This window comes from Torulaspora globosa, chromosome 3, assembly GCF_014133895.1.
Source record: "Torulaspora globosa chromosome 3, complete sequence".
Lineage (NCBI taxonomy): Eukaryota > Fungi > Ascomycota > Saccharomycetes > Saccharomycetales > Saccharomycetaceae > Torulaspora > Torulaspora globosa.
The window spans coordinates 794,229-811,970 of NC_050729.1; the positions used below are offsets into that span (position 1 = coordinate 794,229).

The 17,742-nt window shown below is 47.9% G+C and overlaps 14 protein-coding genes across 14 annotated transcripts; 8 read left to right on the top strand and 6 right to left on the bottom strand.

Annotated features, from left to right (window-relative positions):
• Positions 1-351: 351 nt before the first annotated feature.
• On the top strand, positions 352-912 carry HG536_0C04200 (HMG-box domain-containing protein; the record flags this gene model as incomplete). Its single annotated transcript, XM_037283030.1, has 1 exon — positions 352-912. The coding sequence occupies one exon, from the start codon at positions 352-354 to the stop codon at positions 910-912; it is 561 nt and encodes a 186-aa protein (XP_037138926.1).
• Positions 913-1,065: 153 nt separating this feature from the next.
• MRPS5 (mitochondrial 37S ribosomal protein uS5m) lies at positions 1,066-1,992 on the top strand (the record flags this gene model as incomplete). Its single annotated transcript, XM_037283031.1, has 1 exon — positions 1,066-1,992. One exon carries the CDS (start codon positions 1,066-1,068, stop codon positions 1,990-1,992), a length of 927 nt encoding a protein of 308 aa, XP_037138927.1.
• A 158-nt stretch (positions 1,993-2,150) lies between these two features.
• On the top strand, positions 2,151-2,612 carry DUT1 (bifunctional dITP/dUTP diphosphatase; the record flags this gene model as incomplete). Its single annotated transcript, XM_037283032.1, has 1 exon — positions 2,151-2,612. The coding sequence occupies one exon, from the start codon at positions 2,151-2,153 to the stop codon at positions 2,610-2,612; it is 462 nt and encodes a 153-aa protein (XP_037138928.1).
• A 146-nt stretch (positions 2,613-2,758) lies between these two features.
• On the top strand, positions 2,759-3,124 carry SRB6 (Srb6p; the record flags this gene model as incomplete). Its single annotated transcript, XM_037283033.1, has 1 exon — positions 2,759-3,124. The coding sequence occupies one exon, from the start codon at positions 2,759-2,761 to the stop codon at positions 3,122-3,124; it is 366 nt and encodes a 121-aa protein (XP_037138929.1).
• Positions 3,125-3,174: 50 nt separating this feature from the next.
• Positions 3,175-4,923, top strand: DSN1 (MIND complex subunit DSN1; the record flags this gene model as incomplete). Its single annotated transcript, XM_037283034.1, has 1 exon — positions 3,175-4,923. One exon carries the CDS (start codon positions 3,175-3,177, stop codon positions 4,921-4,923), a length of 1,749 nt encoding a protein of 582 aa, XP_037138930.1.
• Positions 4,924-4,957: 34 nt separating this feature from the next.
• TRS20 (TRAPP subunit TRS20) lies at positions 4,958-5,473 on the bottom strand (the record flags this gene model as incomplete). Its single annotated transcript, XM_037283035.1, has 1 exon — positions 4,958-5,473. The coding sequence occupies one exon, from the start codon at positions 5,471-5,473 to the stop codon at positions 4,958-4,960; it is 516 nt and encodes a 171-aa protein (XP_037138931.1).
• Positions 5,474-5,678: 205 nt separating this feature from the next.
• Positions 5,679-7,484, top strand: MTC4 (Mtc4p; the record flags this gene model as incomplete). The annotated part of the gene is made up of 1 exon (XM_037283036.1): positions 5,679-7,484. One exon carries the CDS (start codon positions 5,679-5,681, stop codon positions 7,482-7,484), a length of 1,806 nt encoding a protein of 601 aa, XP_037138932.1.
• A 49-nt stretch (positions 7,485-7,533) lies between these two features.
• Positions 7,534-7,962, bottom strand: RCF3 (Rcf3p; the record flags this gene model as incomplete). The annotated part of the gene is made up of 2 exons (XM_037283037.1): positions 7,534-7,842; positions 7,900-7,962. The coding sequence occupies 2 exons, from the start codon at positions 7,960-7,962 to the stop codon at positions 7,534-7,536; spliced, it is 372 nt and encodes a 123-aa protein (XP_037138933.1).
• A 151-nt stretch (positions 7,963-8,113) lies between these two features.
• On the bottom strand, positions 8,114-9,055 carry STS1 (Sts1p; the record flags this gene model as incomplete). The annotated part of the gene is made up of 1 exon (XM_037283038.1): positions 8,114-9,055. The coding sequence occupies one exon, from the start codon at positions 9,053-9,055 to the stop codon at positions 8,114-8,116; it is 942 nt and encodes a 313-aa protein (XP_037138934.1).
• A 402-nt stretch (positions 9,056-9,457) lies between these two features.
• SQT1 (Sqt1p) lies at positions 9,458-10,777 on the top strand (the record flags this gene model as incomplete). The annotated part of the gene is made up of 1 exon (XM_037283039.1): positions 9,458-10,777. The coding sequence occupies one exon, from the start codon at positions 9,458-9,460 to the stop codon at positions 10,775-10,777; it is 1,320 nt and encodes a 439-aa protein (XP_037138935.1).
• A 37-nt stretch (positions 10,778-10,814) lies between these two features.
• Positions 10,815-11,528, bottom strand: RIB5 (riboflavin synthase; the record flags this gene model as incomplete). Its single annotated transcript, XM_037283040.1, has 1 exon — positions 10,815-11,528. One exon carries the CDS (start codon positions 11,526-11,528, stop codon positions 10,815-10,817), a length of 714 nt encoding a protein of 237 aa, XP_037138936.1.
• Positions 11,529-11,917: 389 nt separating this feature from the next.
• BAR1 (aspartyl protease BAR1) lies at positions 11,918-13,612 on the bottom strand (the record flags this gene model as incomplete). Its single annotated transcript, XM_037283041.1, has 1 exon — positions 11,918-13,612. One exon carries the CDS (start codon positions 13,610-13,612, stop codon positions 11,918-11,920), a length of 1,695 nt encoding a protein of 564 aa, XP_037138937.1.
• A 289-nt stretch (positions 13,613-13,901) lies between these two features.
• SNL1 (Snl1p) lies at positions 13,902-14,420 on the bottom strand (the record flags this gene model as incomplete). Its single annotated transcript, XM_037283042.1, has 1 exon — positions 13,902-14,420. One exon carries the CDS (start codon positions 14,418-14,420, stop codon positions 13,902-13,904), a length of 519 nt encoding a protein of 172 aa, XP_037138938.1.
• A 398-nt stretch (positions 14,421-14,818) lies between these two features.
• On the top strand, positions 14,819-17,497 carry VID28 (glucose-induced degradation complex subunit VID28; the record flags this gene model as incomplete). Its single annotated transcript, XM_037283043.1, has 1 exon — positions 14,819-17,497. One exon carries the CDS (start codon positions 14,819-14,821, stop codon positions 17,495-17,497), a length of 2,679 nt encoding a protein of 892 aa, XP_037138939.1.
• Positions 17,498-17,742: the final 245 nt, after the last annotated feature.

A 17,742-nucleotide genomic window follows, 5' to 3' on the forward strand; every position in this document is an offset into this window, starting at 1 on the left:
GACCCTTTCAACCCACCGACTAGACCAACCACAAAGCAGAATCACAGGTACCTTCAGCCATATCGCGAGATTGCGCCCATTGAGCGATTACAGGGCTCTCCATATCATAATGCGGTAATCCTTCCGCTGCCGGAACCGTTCCCATTATTCAGCATTAGCAAAAGCCTTGCCTTATTGCGTTCCTGGATTCCACATCGCCTCCAATTTTGCTTGTTCTAAATTACCGCTTACGCTATATATAGTATGTGGTCTTTTGATTAGCCTTTCGAACCTTGGAGACGGGCTGACCAGTTTCTATACAGCGGGAGATCGAGCTTGTGGGTTGCCCCATAGCTTATATTATATCGCCACATGACTTCAGGGCAAGGTAGCAACATTACGCTTCCATCAATCAAATTTCTACTCTCTTCGCTGGAGCATGATCGGATTGCATTTCCACCGATTCCACCGCAGTTCGATCATGGCACAGCATTGATGACACAAACTGGTGAGCCGGTGACTGGGACGGTGGATCAGAAGTTGGTGTCTCTGCCACCTAGACCTACTGCTAACAACGGGGATCGCAACAGCAAGAGCCAGTCACGGTACATTCCTAGACCGAGGAACGCATTTATTCTGTTTAGACAGCATTTGCACCAGTCGCTGTTCTCGAAGCACAAAGCGGCGCTCCATTCCCTCGGCTCCTTCAAGAACAATAGCCTGGTCTCTCGCGAGATCGGCAAGCGCTGGAAGGCGCTGTCGCCAGAAGAAAAGAAGTACTGGCAGGACTTGGCAAGCACCGAGAAGGCGCTGCATCGACAGAAGTATCCCAATTACAAGTACATACCACGGAAAGTGAAGGGAACTCGAGCGGCTAGGAGCCGTGTAGCCGGACGCAACTGCTCCCAGCAGGCAGAACTCGTAATGAAATAAAACAGCATCTATATACAAATCTGATAATATTATTATGTCACGTGACACTCTTACATCTTGTGCGGGATCGACGTTTTTCACTAGGATAAAAGCCGTTGAAGCTGTGGTCTAGTAGTGCATCGGTGGAAAGGCATACGGATTGCGGTGGTCGAGATGTTCAGGAGACAGTTTTCCACTGGCGTGCGAGTGTTGCAGCACTACGATGATGCAATTCTCGCGAAATACTACCCCAAGGAGCTTTTAAGGTCGATAAAGTTAGCTCAGGACGTTATACCGGCGACGACGCAGTTCAGAGTATCGCACAATGTGGAATTTGCGCCCTCGTACTTGGATGATTTCAGCAAGATTGACTCGTATTGGGATTACAAGCCGGGGATGCCGCACGTGCATGCGCAACAGGAAGACATGGTTCACAACGCAATCTACGACTGGAGCGTTACGCAGCAGCCATTGCCCGGCTCGGGCCATGTTATGCCGCCCGGCGTGTCGCTACCGACTTTGGAGGGGCGCTCTTCCAAGACGCTGGACGTTGCTCGCGGGCTGCAGCGCCAGACCGGTGTAGACGTCGAGTATGTGTCGCGCAAACTGACTATGAGGCCTTTGGTGATGAAACGGGTGTCGAACCAGACGGGGAAGGGCAAGATCCCATCTTTCTACGCGCTGGTGGTTGTCGGGGACCGCAACGGCATGGTCGGGCTCGGCGAAGGAAAGTCGCGCGACGAGATGTCGAAGGCGATCTCAAAGGCGCACTGGGATGCGATCCGCAATCTGAAGGAGATCCGTCGTTACGAGGATAGAACCATTTTCGCAGACATAGACTACCGGTACCATGGCGTGAAGCTGCATCTGAGGAGTGCCAAGCCGGGTTTCGGTCTGCGCGTGAACCATGTGATCTTCGAGATATGTGAGTGTGCGGGGATCAAGGATCTCAGCGGGAAGGTGTACAAGTCTCGTAACGAGATGAACATCGCCAAGGGCACGCTGGAGGCACTTGTTGGAGCTCAAAAGACGCTGGATGAGATTGCTCTTGGGAGAGGCAAGAAGATCGCTGACGTAAGGAAGGTTTACTACTCGGCATGAGCAGCTTTCGCTCCTATTGTACTCTTCTTTGTAAATAGAACGTAGACGTTAATCACCACATCTCATCGTCTTCTACACAATCGCGCGAAAAATTCTATCTCAACTACGCTAACGACATTAGAAATCGTGCCAGAGAGACCAGATTACTCCGAGTCCGCATGACTGAGCAACAATTGAAACAGCAGAAGCTTTCGCAGTCCTTGAAAGTTCAATTGAGGTCGCCAGATGCCAAAGCGCCAACCAAAGGCTCCGCCAGCGCTGCTGGCTACGATATCTACGCTTCTAAACACACGGTGATCCCAGCCCAGGGCCAGGGTCTGGCCTCGACGGATATCTCCTTCACGGTTCCAGTGGGTACTTACGGCAGAATCGCCCCCAGATCTGGGCTCGCCGTGAAACACGGCATCCAGACCGGCGCGGGCGTAGTCGACAGAGACTACACGGGCGAAGTGAAGGTGGTGCTATTCAACCACTCTACAGAGGATTTCGTGATCAACAAGGGTGATCGCATCGCGCAATTGATCCTGGAGAAGATCGTTGACGACGCAGAAGTGGTCGTCGTGGAAAACCTCGACCAAACCGACAGAGGAGTTGGTGGATTCGGCAGCACAGGTAAATAGAGGTGTTAGAACCGCCCTAGACAGCATCTTTATAGGTGGATGTAGCCACCAAATAGTCCACGTGATAGTGCTCACTATGAACATTTTTGCAGACCCATAGTTAACACACCTTTAGCAGACCGGACCAGAGGTGCTAGCGAGCCAGTATGAGCAATCAGGCGCTGTATGAGAAGCTTGATCAGACGTGTGAAGTGCTGTCAACCAAATTGATCGAAATCGTGAAGCTTTCGTCGATCGATGGAGCAGATGGTGAGGACCCGGAAGCGAATCTGTCCGAGACTTCGGTGGCGACAACGGGTGTGATGTTGGTCAACAATCAAACTATGCAACTTATCAAGAGGGTGCAGGACTTGCTGGTGCTCACAAGAAGTATCCGGGAGAAGTGGTTGCTGAACCAGATTCCGGAGCACGTAGACCGCGACAGTGAGAGCACAGACGCGGAAGAGCTGTCGAATCTGCTTGAGCAATGCATGCAGGAGATCACCGGTGATGTGGAAGTGAATTTGAAGTGAAATATGGGCTTCTGAGATGGGTTGGTACTGTAGCCAGATGGCGAGCCTTAATGCTGTCGTATGTTGCGATCTGTGATCTCGAGCCGGCCACACTAGAAGGTAAACAAAAAATGGGCATCATAAGCGACACGATACGGCGAGACCACGGTTGCAAAGTCGCTGGGATGAGTTTGGAGAGCTCTAGGTCGCTCTCAAGGACGCCGCCGCCGCGGAAGAGGTCGTATCCGCTGAAGATGGAGACGATTCCGATGTCGTCTTCGTATGAAGAATTCAAGGGAGCGCATACACACAACGATGAGCGTCTCACGAGCGGGAAAGAAACTGAATACGGTGGGATAAAGCCAGGAATGTCTAGTTTTGAAGCGGATGACGATTTCAAGTTCAAGAGACACAAAAATAAGCAAAGCAATGGAGTACCGTCGTTGGGCGAGAGATTAGACAATTTGCAAGACATCAAGAAGGCTAGATGGGTCGATAACTTCAACTCCTCGATGCCCAATGGGCGGGAGGCAGTTCCAAATGGTGGCTCTTCCCCCGACGCTCGAACACAGGACCATTCGCAACCTTATTCTCAAGGTGTGCAGGGATCTGGTGGCTTAAAGGGTGCTCCGTATATGCCTTACATGTATTACTACCCGATCCCAACACAAGGTGCACCCATGGTGCCGTTTGTGGGCTCACCGGTGCATCCGGCGCAGATGGAAGGTGGCCATTATATGAACTCGTCGCATTCGGCGATGCCGAATTCTTCGCTACAACCTTTCTTTCCTCCACTGCCGCAGCAGCCCAGATATGAAAATGGAAGTTCTCAGCTACTGCCACCGGCAACCTTTTATCCATATAATATGGTTCAATCTCAACATGCTCAGAGAACGAAGGACCGACGCAAATCGGTCTTAGACAATAGAGGTCGACGTCTTTCATTGCTTGCAGTGCAGGACGACCAGCATGGCATTGTATCACCGCACAAGAGCGTACCAGAGCGGGATTTCCATAGGCACATCGGAAACACGTCGTTTGGAAAGGAGTTGCAGTTGAGACAGCTGTTCAATTGGTGTATCATACGTGCGCTCAGAAAATTGGAAGAAAAGGAATCTAGCAGTCAGCGGACATCAGGAAATGCGGGAGATAGATATGTCGATCCGAGTAAGATCGCTCTTAGCATACTGAAGGAATTTGTTAGTGATCTGCGGAAGGGAGCAATTGAAGTCGACTGGGAGGCTGAAGAAGAGGCAAGTGGCGATGATGAGCCTGCGGCTGCGGGCGAGGACACAGAACTGCGGGAACTCTTTGAAGAGGAGGAGGACGTCGAGAGCAGTGAAGGACACAATGAGAGACATACTAAACGACGACTGAGACCAAAGGTCCGCCGCAGTGAAGACTCGAAAATTCCTAACAGCAAGAATGTGCAAAATGAGAAGAATCTAGAAGCATTGGAATCTCGAATAAAGGACATTAAAGAGGAAGTTCAATCCTGGGCGCAAGTTCTGAGTGCACAATGGCCAGAAGCCGAATGGAAGGCCATTGATACAGAAGTTTCTTCTATGTCGCCAGTGCCTCCTCAGGGAGAAGCCACCGAACTCACCGTCGACAAAATTCAGGAAGACTTGATTCAGCGGCTCGATAGGCTACAGATCCATTCCCATTTGCTGGGTTCTAGCTCACAGGCATTGTCGCTCCTCATCAAAGACAGACAGGATAAGCTCTCACAAGACTTTACATCCACAATCAAGCATAATGGCCCGGAAATAGATCCTAAGGCTCTGTTGAAGGGCTTGAGTAAATCAATAGCTCAGTAATGGCTTATGTATTCTTACAACCGAAAAAATCGTATCATTTATTCAAATATTTCCTGGCCAACGCCCGTACCCTCGAATCAAACGCCGGGCTCGTGATACGGTCGTTTATCTGATAGAACGGGTTCATCAAAGTCTTGATATACAGTTCATGTACTTCCTGATAAAACGCCTTGACAGCATTATCATCAATTTGTACATCTCCAGTGAGGTTTCCATGTACCATGACTAGTTTCATCCCGCTGTATGTCAAATATGCAGTAATTACAAGTCCGTAGAAGTGATCCACCTTGCCAAGGTAACAATTGTCTGTGTTAACAACGTTTCTTGACCTCAGAAATCCACCTGATCCCCCCAGATTACCGGACTGGCTATTGGGATTGGACTTCCATTGTAGGTCTTCTATGATATCCAATGATGCATGTAGAATGAATGGATTGAGTTCTTTCAGATTCTGAGGGAAGCCTTGCTGTATCTGACCTTGTTGTGTTGTAAATTCCGCCTCATAAACGGGATTGTCCTTGCTTCCAATTATTACAAAATACTGAGGCATTGAATCATGAACGTACGAGCCAGATCCACGTCCTTACCACCTGCCGGGCCAATCTATGCTTGGTGTTGATCAAGCGATGATCTTTTAGAAGCGAAGGCCAGTTTTTAAAATTAGTTAAGCTTAACACAGCCAAGAAGTAACGCTTGTTTAAGCATCTAGCAGCCTGAACCTGACTTGCTGTGATAGCCTATGGAATATAAATCAAATGGACCTAGCTGAGAAAACACCAGAAGCTGCAGAAGGGCAGGATGTGGCAACACCGCTTCGCGTGAGGCCTGATAAGATTAAGGCGGTCACGAAACTGCTGATGAATAGCAAATACAGTCTCATGGATGATCTGAATTACATAACAAGCTTCCCTGAGTACAGCGACGGTCCTGTTGCGTCACAAATCAAAGAAGATGGGCCAGATGGGGAACACTCGGTGAAATCTGAGGAGGCCCGTCCAATAATCTCCATACCCAGGTCAACTAGAATCGAAGCTGAACGTGTCAGGATCTACATCGAGTATTACTACCATTACATTGATAAATCTATCGGTCCTGATGGCTCTGCTCACCATCATGAGGGCGTGGAGGGCGTTTACAATCCTTTGCAAGTTATAAGAAACAGGAAACTGAGAAAAAAATATCACGAAATGCCTGCTCGACAGTTGTTCCTGCAAAAGGCACCAATCATCGCTGTGAACCAGTTCTCGAAGAAGCCCAATAAGAAATTGCCTTGGTTTGTGGAGTTGGGTGAACGCGCCAGCGATTTAACCTGGAGAACGTCGCACTGGGATGAGCTGGTCGGCCCACATGGTAAGCTATGGTTTGAGCCCAGTAAAGCGTCATCAGCGAGCCCAAAAAAGGAGTCGCATCGCTATCATCGCCATCACAGCAAGCGGCGAGCTTCCTCCCATGTAGACCTAACTCTCAGCTCGCCTTATTCCCTAAATGGCATCAATCCGAGCTCGCCCGAGCTCCGAACACAGCATAGAGGCAGTACATCTGACGTGAGTGCTGTCAGCCACTCAGAATTGCCAGTATCTCACTTGGCGACTCCCGAGGAAGTATCTTCCTTAGATGATGGCGAACGATCAAGGTTAAATAGATTCGAAATGATGATGAATAAGACATCAAAGCGATGGTCAAAATCTCCCAATCTGCGCCGCAGAAGCCAAAGCTCGATAGATAAATTATCAATGCCAAGCAGCCGAGGAGAAAATTACATTAGGAGGACCCCAGCACATAGCAGAGCAAGCAGCAGCAGTGTTTTAGCGGCAGAAAGCGTCCCCTATATGACACCTATCGAAAATGGCAACAGTCAAAGGACAACGCTGCTGAGTGCTTTGCCTGTGGTCCATGCTAGGAGGCCATCGCAGGAGAAGGACAATGTGCAGGTTGAGCATGTCGAGGCTTCCACTACAAATTCAAAAATAGATGACAAGGACTTCGATTCAGTAGATCCCTTGGATCCCGCAGAGAAACGACTGCAAACGGATGAACAGCTGGAAAACCTATGGGCTGATACAAAATACATTGGAGTCACATTACGCATGTTGCAGCATAGGCGAATAACCCATTCAATAGTGAAAAGTAGAGGCGTACAGAAACGGAATAAAATGCAATGCTACGACAGCATGGATCTCATTGTCAATGCTACTTCGACAGTTTTAAACACATATGATGAAGAGTTAAATAAAGCACTCAAAAAAGGTAACAATCTGACATCCAAGATACTCAATGATTATTCCATGAGAGTTGAGACATTGATTTCAACGTCTGACAGAATATTGAGCGACATCAATACCTCACTAACCCTAAAATTGAAACTCTTCCAAGAGAATGCCGACAGGTTTGGCAGTTTAAAAATGATGAGGGCACAGAGGCTCACAAAGCTTTTCTACGGGATACTTGAATTTGCCATAGTGGTTTTTTTGTGGAGCGTTTGGTTCGCAGTCAGCTTGCTGAAATGGATGAAACTGCTGGTAACTGCTGTATTCAGGATTATCCTGTGGATGCTGTGGTGATCATATCTCTCTTTTACACTAATTCGAAGTCATCGTACATAAAATCAATTTAACTGGGAGGTTGAAGAACCGTACTTGAAGCAGCTGCATCTTCTTCCAGAAAGATGCCTCTTTCAGCTGCTTCGTCTAATATTTTACTTCTTCTCTTCAATTCATTTTCGTAGTAATTGGATTGGAACTTCAATAGCTGCTTGTCGGCTTGGAAGACGGCACCCATAGATATCCAACTGCAGTGGTAAAATACCCGTACTTGTGTCCTAACGTTTCGATAAATAGTAGAAAATCTACGCAGCAACATTGCACTGACAACACTAATGACAGCACCCTGGGCCGCACCAATCATTGAAGCGACGGCAATCTGAGCATGGGTTAGTTGCCATGAACTAAAGGGTTTCTAGTATAATCTTCTACTTACTTCTTTAGTCAATTGCTTTACAGTAGCAGGATCATAATGAATAGGTTGCACTTGGCCCCCCATTTCCGATATATCCGGCGAACCTCGAGTGTGTTTCTGTAGTTGTCAAAGAGCCAATTGCCTTGTTCATGAACCTATCCTTATCCCAATCGAAGATACAAGCCAGACGTGCCTAGTGACGAATCCCAACGTTAAACTGTATGTAATGCTCTATTTAGGGTTTATAAGCTACTGTAGCGTCGTTCGACAGTGCTTCGGAGTTTGCCGTCGAGCTCGAGACACCATCTTCCACGCTGCGCAGCGACTTAAAAAGCTGCAGTGGGCGAACCAGCATCCCGTTAGCCAGATCGTTGTACACTTGCAGTTTTTGCACCCAGCTGCACAGAAGAGCCTCGTCGTTGAGCGATATTATCGTGTTCCTGGCAATGTGCTCGATGACCGTACACCATACGTACGACAGTTGCTCCAAGCACTTGTCATAGTAGTAGTTATTGCTAGCCAGCTGGAAACGCGGTAAATGAGTGACCATGTCCGTGCATGTGTCGAGAAACTTCAGCGAGTTGTGTACATTTTCCACTCGAGGGGGGATCTGATCCAGTATGCAATCGATCAGACAGTTCAAAAACTCCAAAATGTACGGCTTCATCCGGACAAATGCGTAGTCATTAAGTCTATCCATCTCATAGGACCTGCTATAAGGTATGCTTCCGTAAAGAGCCTCCAGCTTGCCCTTGAGCAGCTCTGTACACTTCTCTATGCTGAAGTTGCAGCTCATGATCTTACCACTCACCGTCTGCTGCACCTGCGGATGCATCTTCATAACCTCCAGCAGCACGTCCTGCAATTGTTCTTTGCTCAGCAGCTCCAAACCGCGGTTTATCGGCAACGGCTGTCCCTGAATCGACGCAGGCAGGTTATATTTCCTCTTCATCACCATATGTTTCCGTACCACACCAACATGCTGCCCAATTTCAGACTCATTTTCCTCCTCAGCCGTGAACCGTCTCTTCGCTCTTTCCCTAACAGTGGCACTGCTCTGTGAGCCCTCTAACGCAATCTGCTCGCCGTGTTGCTGACTCTTCACAGGCACTTCTGACTTGAAACCCCACGAGAAACCGGCAGAATAACCACTCATTTGATTGCTCCCAAACGTCATAGCTCTCTAGACCTGCTCTATCGCCTTCAGAACCCGTTTCAGCACCCAAGAACTGGCCAACAAGTGGTCTTTAAGTTGCAACTTTCAAACTTCTCGCCTGCTAAAGGTCTTAAACGGCAAGAAGAAGAAGAATCAATAAAGGTCACGTGATACCAAGATATCAAGCCCTGAGACGGTTCTAATGGCTTGGAATCGATTCCCAGGGTCTGGAAATGGTCTATAACGCCACCAGAGACGCCTTGTAGCGACAGCTATGGTTGGCTTTGTAATTGGCTGGCAACACCGCTAGGAAAATTTTCAGCGATGAGCTAACAAAAAGTGGTATAAAAGAGGCTGGAATGAGTAGAATAGGCGTGTTTGAGCTTTATTGGGCTTCCGGTGTTGGTCTGAAGGTTGTCAAGGATGTCGGAAAGAGTGGAGGGCGACCAGCTGGGTGTTGAACGGGCTCCGGACGATGAATTTATCGATAATGACGAGGTTGAACAGGAAATAATAGCAGAGGAGGATGGCGATGCTCCAGTGGATGAAGATGAGGATATGGGGGAGAATAACGATGGAGGTGAGATCGGGGAAGATGAAACCATTGAGATAGACATGAGTAATAACTCTGTGACGTATTTTGATAAGCATACAGACTCGGTATTCACGGTGTTCCAGCATCCGACGCTGCCACTGGTATGTTCAGGTGGTGGTGACGACGTGGCACACCTCTGGACTTCGCACTCTCAGCCACCGAAATTTGCTGGGACTCTAAGCGGACACACAGAATCTGTCATTGCCGGGAGCTTTACTTGCGACGGCCGGTTCTTGGTGACTGCGGATATGACCGGTAAGGTGTTGGTCCATGTGTCTCGCAAGGGCGGCTCACAGTGGGAGAAGGCGTCTGAGCTGCAGGAAGTGGAGGAGATCGTGTGGCTGAAGTGTCACCCGACGGTTGCCGGCGTGTTTGCGTTCGGCGCAGTCGACGGGTCTGTTTGGTGCTATCAGATAGATGGTTCTAGTGGGTCGCTGGAGCAGCTGATGTCTGGTTTTGCTCATCAGCAGGACTGCTCCGCTGGGGAATTTATCAACGTGGATCAAGGCGAGGACGTGTTGCAGTTGGTTACCTGCTCGCTCGACTCGACCATCGTAGCGTGGAATTGCTACACTGCGCAGCCTCTGTTCAAGATTACGCAGGACGAGATTAGAGGTCTGGAGGCACCATGGGTTTCTCTGTCGGTGGCACCTGCTAATCTGGCCAATGGGAATGCGGCAGTGGTTGCCTGCGGGTCGAATAACGGTATATTAGCCATTGTCAACTGCAATAGCGGGGGTTCTGTGCTGCATTTGTCGCAGGTGATTGAACTCAAGGAAGAACAAGATGAGCTGGATGCGTCTATTGAGTCGATCGCATGGTCGAAGGACTTCCCCTTGATGGCTCTGGGCCTTGTTTCCGGTGACGTGTTGCTGTATGAGACAAAGACGTGGAAAGTCAGACGTAAATTCCTGCTTCCGGATTCAGTTACGAAACTGCTTTTCGACAAGGATGATCTGTTCGTTTCCTGCATCGATGGCAAGGTTTACCAGTTCGATTCCAGACTGGGAAAGGAGAAATTTGTCTGCACTGGCCATAACATGGGTGTCCTGGACTTTGTAATAACAAGGAGAGACGACTCGGCGCCCAGAAGGGTGATCACGGCGGGCGACGAAGGCGTCTCATTAGTATTTGAGGTGCCAAACTGACTGGAAAGTTCACGATATAATTGTACACTATGTAATCCTATCTTCTGCGATTCAAAATGGTCTCGACCTTTTCCTCGATGATTTTCGTAATCATTAAGTTCAATGGACTTCGCTCATTCTTGAACTGGGCATCCAAAGCCAGTGAAACCTGCTTTTCAATGATTTTCCCCGTCAAATCCACTTCGATGTTCACTTCAGCTCCAATCTCCTTCAATGGCATGACAACGTTCTCCTGCGTGTGCTTAATCATGCTGATGTAAAACGTCTCGTCTGGATCCACGTTCGTAACGGTCAAGGACGTACCATCTATGCAGATGAAGCCTTTCTCGACAATAAATTTGCTAAACTGAGGGTCCTTCAGTTTAAACCCAAACAGGATAGAGTTGCCCTCCGGTTTCCTAGAGACGATCGTTGCAACAGTGTCGACATGGCCCTGTACATAATGGCCACCAAATCGAACTTCTTGACCGACTGCCCTCTCTAAGTTGACTTTTGAGCCCGGTTTCCACGATGCAACGTTGGTCCTTTTGATGGTTTCGGGCGAGATCCCAACCTTAAAGGTCTTGTGGTCAAATTCCGTTACCGTAAGACAAATTCCATTAACAGCTATCGAGTCCCCTATGTGGCAGTCGCCTAAAACCGGTTCCGCATCAGTAATCGAGACAGAGACGCCCTGGCCACCGCTCTCACTCTCGTCGAAGCTGTTGTAATCTAAAACAGTGCCAATATGCTCCACAATACCAGTGAACATGCTTATCTTGCTCCTGAATTATTTTCATTTGAATCTTCTAAAGACAAGCTTTCAAGAACTAAATCTAAAATGCTGTGTTCCGGCACTAACAAAGCATAGCAGCACTGTAAACAATGACTAAGCTGCCATTGGGCTAGCGGACCAACGGTTTTCGATACGCTAAGCTGCAAAGGCGGATAGGTTATGGGATTAGAAGCCGGGATGCCTGTGAACGCTAAACAGTGAGGCTTCTGGCAAGAGCAGCAACCTAACTGGTTGGCACATTATGAAGTTACTCTTCTACAGTCATATATGTCTAGTAATCGGGCATCAAGTGTATGTGAGACCAGCAATAGCGTGAAATGGACTCGGCCGGAGGTGGTGCTGTTCAATGCAGTCTAACATTGATTTCAGTCGTTCGAGCGACAGTCGATTCTCGAAACGATCGTCTCGATGGCCGTTACGGTGCATGTAACGGTAATGTACTGTGGTGGATGGCTGCGGTATTCTTCGGTTGCATAATCACCGGTGGCTGTTGCACTTTCCTCGCTCTTTACTATGACTGAGCGACTGCTTACTACTTGCAGATTGTACGATGAGTCTGGTGTTGCATCCACTTGCAGAGAGAGCGTGGCATTTGCGGGTGCCGTCCGTGAGTTAGTGGACACCGGCGAAAGTGTTTGCGATGTGTCGCTACTGCTGGGATTTGTTTGACTGGTAGCTCCGTTGCACGACTTTGAGCTCGCAAAAATGTCATAGTCGACTGCAATTGGCTCGTCTGTTACCCAAGCAATAGCAGTGGCTTTCGTGGCACCGGGTATCCCGCCCTGCTTGCCAACTTTAACGAAGCTGTCCTGAGACGAACTGCCGTCATGATTTGCCTGGGCCAATGATATCAGATAGTTATCCAAGTCGTAGACCACATAGGCAGATGACAGGAATGCGCTCCCAAGTGTCATGGAATATGGAGCAGGCATGACGCCAAAACCGCAGTAACCATTTGAGGGCGGAAGCAGCAGGAAATTTCTCAATGGCACTGCAATTTTGATATCACCAAAATCAAACACAAACTCTGTGTCATCATCATCAGCAGGACACTGGAAAATATAAACGCCGTCGTTTTCACTAAAAGTGGCGCCAACGAATGACGCCATCTCATCGGCAATCTCTGGTGGTGCGCTCATAAACGTAGTGCCGGAATCCAACAGCACGGGAAGTTTTGTGGTTGAAAACGTCTTACTTTTACAGTTTCTATCGCTTTTGGCGCCAATTCCCTGCAGCGTCATCGCCAGAGTGGCAGGTTTATCTACCACTTCAGGGTATTCGTTCACCATGGGAAAAGTGTACAATGGGCCGATGTACCTGCTAGGATCCACAGCACCGAATAGGATCGATCCAGAGTCCCCGCCTGCTTCACTGAGGTACAGCGAATATGCCACAACGTCAATGACACCCCCCTGTTTGAGTACTTGAGGAAAGTTAGGATAGAATCGCCCTGGAGCGTTATCGTAACCACGAACGGACTCTCTTCGGGCAAAGCCAATTCCCAGAACTCCTCCTATCGGGGCGGTAGCATAGTCAGCTACGCCAAACTGCAGTTCCGAAACATCGATCTCGCCCATGGAGATCTTTTCGCTAGCCCAATACCCGTCGGCGAACGACCCATCACTGTAGTTTATGAAGAAACGACCAATATCCAGCTTTTTGATGGAGGAAGATGAATTCGCATCGAAAGTTCCCAGAGCACTGCAATCAATCGAAGGCTCAATTTGCTCGCCATTGTACGTCTGATTCAGCTGTACGCTATTCAAACAGTATGGGTTGGAGGAGCTGGCTACCCACAGATCTGCAGATCCGGTGTCCATAACAACAGAAACCTCCTGACCGGGCGTACCTATGTTCAGCACGGTAGAGTAATAAACGTCCGATTCATGGAGCAGCTCAATCTCAGCGAAAGAACGCCTTTTCAGTTTACTTCTCAATCGACTTTCGCTTTTATGGATCGGAAGATGCAAGTGTCCCAGTCCTGGAGTCGGCCTAGACCGCACCAAAGAGACGAGAATAAACACTACGAGAATGAAGCCAGCGATTTTTGGGAACCACATTTCACAAATTTCTCCTTCCTTGCCAGGAATAAATCGTAACCAGGACAGAGGTCATGAGTCCTTATATACCAATATTTTGCAATCCCGAAGGCCGAATATCCCACAAAATATCAAACCGCATCAGCCAGCGTTTCAGCCCTTCGAGCCTTCGAGACCTCTTTGGTTGCTTACGGTCTGCAACGCCTGGTCATTATATGACCTGAAAGCGGAAACGGACTGCTAATATACGTAAAACGAATCACTTACTGGGGTTACGGCCCCACGTTAAATACGGGCACCTAGCAACTAATTAGGCCAATTTATCTAGCAATTTCAGGTGCGTCTGTATTTCCTTTATGACCGTCTTGCGCTGCTGCTTAAGCGTCAGCTTTTTTTCACCTGGCACGTTGGAAAGATCGATGCCATCGAGCTCGATCAAAAGCTTTAAAAGCATCTCATTATAGTAATTCCGCTGGTATATCTGATCCTTGTCGCCGGCATTGTAGTTCTCCAGCAGTTTCAGCACACCTTGCTCGTACTCGTCGAGGAATCTTAGACGTACATTATGAATTCTTCTCTCCGGAGTCATCGGGATGGGTTTGTCATGCTCTTTCTTCGCAGAAGCCCTGGCGGGTTTCTTCCTACGTTGATGATCTTTCTTCGTAGCCTTCCGACTTGTAAGCCTGAGATTTCTCCATAGAATGGCCGTTACGATGATCGCAGCTGCACCCGTCAAATAGACAGAGCTTGACATTGCAGAGCCCTCTGGGACGTATTGGTCGACCAGGGGTTTCAAGTTCCCTTTGTAAAAGCCAATTACGCGATCCATAGTGTCGATTGACCTCAATAGTGTCTTCTTTGAAGGTTCATATTCGGCTGCGGTACGACCTGCTCGCTTTTACTCGAGGTATTGGAATTTCAGCTTAAATAAAACAACAGGAAGAAACCAGCAAGAAAGGCAATGGTCGCATTGAAACTTGATTACAATGGTCACAGCCAGGGACGGCTAGCCATTGCTGATGGTGAGATTTCTGAGGCCGATTGACCAGCAATACAGGTCTTCCTTTTATCATAGGTCTATTCGTACCGTATGACGGTTCTAACAAGAGAACCCTACTGAGCTATTCAAGGGATAAACTGGATTGATCGCCGGTGTTCACAGAAGTGTTTGGACGCTCTCGTGTTTCAAGCTGCCCATCACTGTCAAGAAACTCACTGTTATCGGCTATGCAGCTATCCAGGGCGGTCCTCGAGAAGCTTAGCAGCTCGCTAATCGGCGACCAAGTGGCCAAAGTTGAGCTTTTAGCGAATTCCGAAGCTGGTCTTTTGGAAGAGTTGGCAGATTTTGGAGCTTCTCCTTCTACTCTAGATCTTAAATTGGATATATGGTTTACAGCGTTGCGGCTGGAGGCATACATTAGGGATGAGCTCGGAGATTTGTACATCGATAGGGTTAATCGAGTGTTCCAGGAGCGCAGCTTGCCATTCAATTTGGTCAGAAATAATCCTTCCACCAATTACAAGTACATGAGGTTGATTAACTTATGTGTGAAATTATGTGTGCCGTGTGTTTACCCACATGCATCTTTGCTGCGGGACGGACTCGCTCATTTAATTATTCGGAGAGCAGTCGAAGAAGCGGGAGAAGGCGGGAACGGATCCAGCGATGATTTAGCGACTATCGTGGAGTTGCTCACATTCTTTCTGCGCGAGAAGGAAACGCGAGGTTCCGATATTGAGCTGCTTGGCCCGCTTGAGGATATATTACGAGAAATTGTTGGCAAGTATGGTTATCAACTCCAGTTCAATTATGCGATCCGTGTAAAGATCTCTAAGACTCCTTCCTCGTCCGCGAAGTACGATCCTTTCGGTAATAAGGGTTTGGAACTCAACACCACTATTCCAAACGCTGTCAGCATAGAGAATCCACTGGAGCGCAGCCTGCTGTCACTCTCCTTGGCATTATATTCCAGCCTCTTCCAGACGCTGCGATCTAAACTAGATGACATACCGGCAGAGCTTTGGAAGGATATCCATTTCTGCACATTCGTCACTAGTCTCCTGAAAAGCGGCGATATCAGCTTGAGATGTGCCGCTTTGACGTTTCTGATTCAGCCCTATTTCATGGATGAGAAGGCCTGGAGCCAGAAGCAGAGATTGCATCAGGCCTTACCATACTTGGTCGACTGCCTCAACTTTCAACCGTTACCCTCGTGGTTTGACCCGTTTGATAGCTTAAATTCATTGATCGAATTGTATCATAGACACGAACCGTCGAGCAACCCAGTAATTATATTCCTCTCCAAGACGAATATGATGTATGGATTGTTGACACTTTTCGCCGACTGTCTATCCTTGAAGTACCAAAATAAGTACTCATTGCGGTCAACCACTAGGTTTATCAAATTGTGCGCATCATTCGCAGCCCACGACGAGCTCTACAGATCATTGTTGCTAGAACAGAAGTCTCTATTGAATCATTTGGAGTTCGGTTTAGAGCGACATTTGGAGTTACTTGAAGAATTTCTGTCCCGCAAGCAGATCCTCTTTGATTCCCAAGACGAGAACTCACGAAACTTACCTCCTTTGTATGATAGCGAGCTAGCTATGGCCTGGCTGCTTCTCCTGAAGTCTTTTTCGAGAAGTGTTTCTGCACTAAGAACGTCATTGAAACGGAACAGTCTAGCTGAGCTTTTATTGAATCTGGTCAGGGTTTCATACAGGGTTCTGCAGGAATGCAAGGTTGCAGGTAAAGATTTTCTAACAGCTGAAATCGATATTATGAGTGTTACATTGGGCTGTATTTGCAATTTCGTTGTAGAGTTCTCCAACTTGCAATCTCTCATTTCAAATAATGGAATTGTGGCCCTGATTGGCGACATCCTGAGGGATCCTCTGTTTAATTCGAGGCTGGTGGACAACGGACAGGCCCCTATGCCTCTTCAGGCGAGTGCTGACAAAGTCAAAACTAACGCTCTATGGGTTTTGAGGCATCTGATGTATAATTGTCGTAACCCAGAGAAACTGGATCTCCTTTCGAAGATACCAATGTCCAAAATACTGGAGTTCATCAACGATCCGAGCTGGCCAGTACAGGAACAATGTTTCGAGCTTATAAGAAATTTAACCTGCAATTCAAGGAAAGTGGTCAACATACTGCTGGAGAATTTTAGGGACATAACATACGAGACTGATGCTGAAACATCTGCGAAAATTGCCCGGGGAACCACTTACCTGTTCCAGTTTCTGGCTAGGAAGATCATGCTTATCGACCCGACCGATAACATTCAGAAAAGAACTTTAATTGGTGTGCTCTATATCATCGTTAACTTGGTGGCAGTGAACGAGAATAAAAAAGAGCTAGTTATCCAGCAAGATGAGATTCTTGACATCCTACGTGATATACTCTCTGAATCCCAGCAAAACGTAGGAAGGTACGGTAACGATAGCAAGCTCAAACTGGCAAGCCTATGGGTCTTGAACAATTTACTCTGGAACTCCGCAATCTCCCATTACACTCATCACGCATTAGAAGGTTACACGCTGCCGCACAAAGGTGATGAAAGCCCCCACCAAATAACTGGCTCACCTTTCGCGAGCGAAACAGGCATAGATATTAGCACAGAAGCAGGCGACGATGAGGACGACGAGGATATGGATGATGACCTGGATGATGCCGACGATGAAGACGACGATGAAGAGGAGGAATTCGTTCACGATTCAGTCAGTAACGCAAAAGCGAGAACAAGAGCCAACGAAGCAGCCGTTGAGAGATGTAAGAAGCTCCTCAAGATCGGCATTTACGACCTAGTGAAGAAAAATGTTTTTGACGAATCGCTCTCGGTTAGGGAAAAAGCTCGTACCTTGCAGTACCACATGGATTTGCTACTCAAAGATGCGTCATAGGAATACATGAATACCTGCCGATCGGTAGCAGGAAAGTCCAACAATGCAACGTCCTGCGGCTCGTGATATTATGGCCATATTGTTTAAATATCGGGTCACGTGATCGGAACCCACAGTTGTGGCAGGAGCAGTTCTTAGAGCAGTGATATCGAATGAGAGGACATAACTGAAAGAACTATAAAAGGACTCTTGGCTGTTCGACCTAGGGAGGATGATTCGGACCTAAAAGCAAGCAGAGAGGCTTT